This window comes from Arachis ipaensis, chromosome B08, assembly GCF_000816755.2.
Source record: "Arachis ipaensis cultivar K30076 chromosome B08, Araip1.1, whole genome shotgun sequence".
Lineage (NCBI taxonomy): Eukaryota > Viridiplantae > Streptophyta > Magnoliopsida > Fabales > Fabaceae > Arachis > Arachis ipaensis.
Genome location: NC_029792.2, coordinates 127266373 through 127269278, shown reverse-complemented (window position 1 = coordinate 127269278; position 2906 = coordinate 127266373). Strand labels below are relative to the sequence as shown.

General features: G+C 27.1%; 1 protein-coding gene across 1 annotated transcript in view; it reads left to right on the top strand.

Annotated features, from left to right (window-relative positions):
• Positions 1509-2906, top strand: part of LOC107611746 (isoeugenol synthase 1) — a gene marked incomplete in the record, with an annotated part of 6143 nt that continues 4745 nt past the window's right edge. The window contains 1 exon segment of the mRNA XM_016313641.2: positions 1509-1843. Coding sequence (XP_016169127.1) covers positions 1634-1843 — 210 coding nt within the window.

Here is a 2906-nt window from a genome sequence, read left to right as displayed (position 1 = left end):
CATTTTTAAAGAATTGTGTCTTTTTAATTAATAGATAGAATGTTTTAAATATACACCGTTCTTAAAGAATTGTATGTATTTTTTTAACTAAATAATACTATATATTATTATTATAATTAACAATATATGAACGATCAGTTAATAATTGTTTATTAATATTAAATCAAATTTATAAATACTTTTTATAATGAATAAAAGAAGTTTTTTATTTTATTTCTTGCTATTAGCTTTTCAGTAAAAGCAGCTTTTATTTTAAACATTTGTAAACACTTTGGGTGGTTATATATCAAATAAAGATGAAAATGTTTTTTTCTTAAACATCGTTAAGGGGAGTAAAAAACGGATTAGATAATTTATAACATCATCATTAATTGTTTATTATTATAAATGAATAAGTTAAAATATGTAAAGTTTATAAGCAGAGAAATTAAAAAATATAGTAGTATATATATGATGATATACCATATATAACAATATATAACTCCACTTTCTTCATTAATTTTTGTTCTAATAACTTAATGTGAATACATATGATGATATAGGATATTGTTTTGTGACGTCACACTTTAGTCAGTTTTCTTATTTAGATAATTATTTAAATTTTTTAATTATTATGCTCAAACATGAGGAACACATGCATGCATGATATAATGTTATTATTATTATTATCATTATTATTATGCTCAAACATGAGGAACACATGCATGCATGATAGAGAAGTACTTTGATGACGAGTGGTGTATATATGCCCACTTGGCAACAAAGAAAATATTTATTGCTGTTATATTTCTAAATAAAGAAAGAAGTCAATATTTTATACGTTTTTGAAAAATATTTAATCTTAATGTGTCATTCTTTCATCTTTTTCAACTAAAATTTACGGACTCTTTATCAAGATCAAATAATATATAGCTATCCAATGGAGTGAATGGACAAATGTTGCAAAGTAATATATATTAGTATATTAAAGACCAATTAAACCCTAGAAATCTTTTTATATTTGACTATTAATTCTTTTTAAATCATAGTTCAAGTAAAACAAAATAATTTATTTTCATTAAAACTCAAATTGATATATAATCTTGACGTATTTTTTTATATTATTTTAACTAATATCGAGATCATTGTGTATGAATTAAATAATATAAAATAACTATTATAATAATTATACTTATTATATATAAAAGCTCATTAAGTAAACTAAAAAATAAAATAAAATTTGACAACTTAGTTATTATCTCCTCACCAATGCAAGTTGGCACCAATGAATAAGAGTTTGTGATCCTACACAGTCTCTCGTGAAGGATGGGAATATAAATTATTTATTTGAGAGAATCGTTTACTTTATGCATTTTCAGTAGTCGAGGGATTAGTCATTAGACTTCCGACCTGATAAATATCCTGATACAAATCCAAAAGAAAAAGTTATTGTCTCCTCCAAAATCATATAATATAATATATTTCACACCATTTGCTGACCACCATGCATATACCTCATTTTTTATAAATAGGACTTCGTTCTTTCCACGAGAATCATCTATCTATAATAAGAGAGATTTCTAGACACCTTAAGCAGCAATAGTATTATTATTGGTGAAATCAAATCAAGAAGGTATAATTAAAAAGAGGAGCCATGGTTCTTATTAATTATGATGATAATGAGAAGAAAAAGAACAAGATCCTCATCTTTGCTGCAAATGGGTATCTTGGTAAATTCATGGTGAAGGCAAGCCTTTCCATGGGTCATCCAACTTATGTTTATGTTCGTCCTTCCAAACCCAACGATTCTTCCAAGCTTCAAGTTCTCAAGGATCTTCAATCCTTGGGTGTCACCATATTCCAAGTAATTAATAATTTAATGTATATAATCTTAGATACATATAATATTTTTTGGTTTTCTAAGAGCATCCTCTTCTTTATTATTACTTCCTTTTTGAGCGTCGACCAATTAGCGACGGTATAAAGTGTCACTATTATTGATAGTGAGAAAATTTTCCTTCACAAAATTTACTTACGTTCTCTTTTAATTGGCATGATCTTTTAAACAGAGTGGTCCTATTGTGTTTTTTTTTTTTTTGTCTAAAGTTAAGAGTGAAACTCGAACTCAAGACTTTTAGATGAAAAAAAAAGACTATACCATTTAAATTATAACTCGTTGGCGTTATCATTATTTTCTTAGTATATATTAAATTGTTAAAATATTTTTTACGGCTATTAAAAAATATTTTATTAGTAATTATATAATTGACATTAGAACTTTTTAGCGACAAAGTATAAGACGAATAATATTTACTTATCAGTAAATATATTAGTAGTTGTTTTTATTATTATTAAAAGTGATTTTTTTAGTAGTAATATCTTGTACTTGTGATTATCCACTTATTTTAGTTTTAAAAGGAAAACAAATAATTTACATGCACTTTATCACGCATTTTATGTTAAGAACCGAGCAATTTTTTTAAGAAGTATGAACAGAAATCAGGCAGAATATTTACTCTATTGTTTGTTGATTAAGTTACCTCATTTTATTATTGTATGGTAATAATGAATTGAATGGTGAAATAATTAATAATAATAGGGTGAGCTTGATGAACATGAGAAGCTTGTGTCGGCTCTAAAAGAGGTTGATATTGTCATTTCCACTTTGGCCGTTCCACAACATTTAGAGCAGCTCAAGATAATTAGAGCTATCAAACAAGCCAATAATATTAAGGTGACTCTCTCTCTCTCTCTAAATACATTCAACAAGAAATGATGATATATTTTTAAACTGTTTATGATAGAATTTAGGGGTGGCAAAGTGGGCCGCCTTGCCCTAACCTGCCCCGCCCCGCCTAGGCCCGCCTCATAAATGGGGCGGGCCGGTCCGTCCCACCAACTAAAATGAATTTAAAATGCTAGTCCGT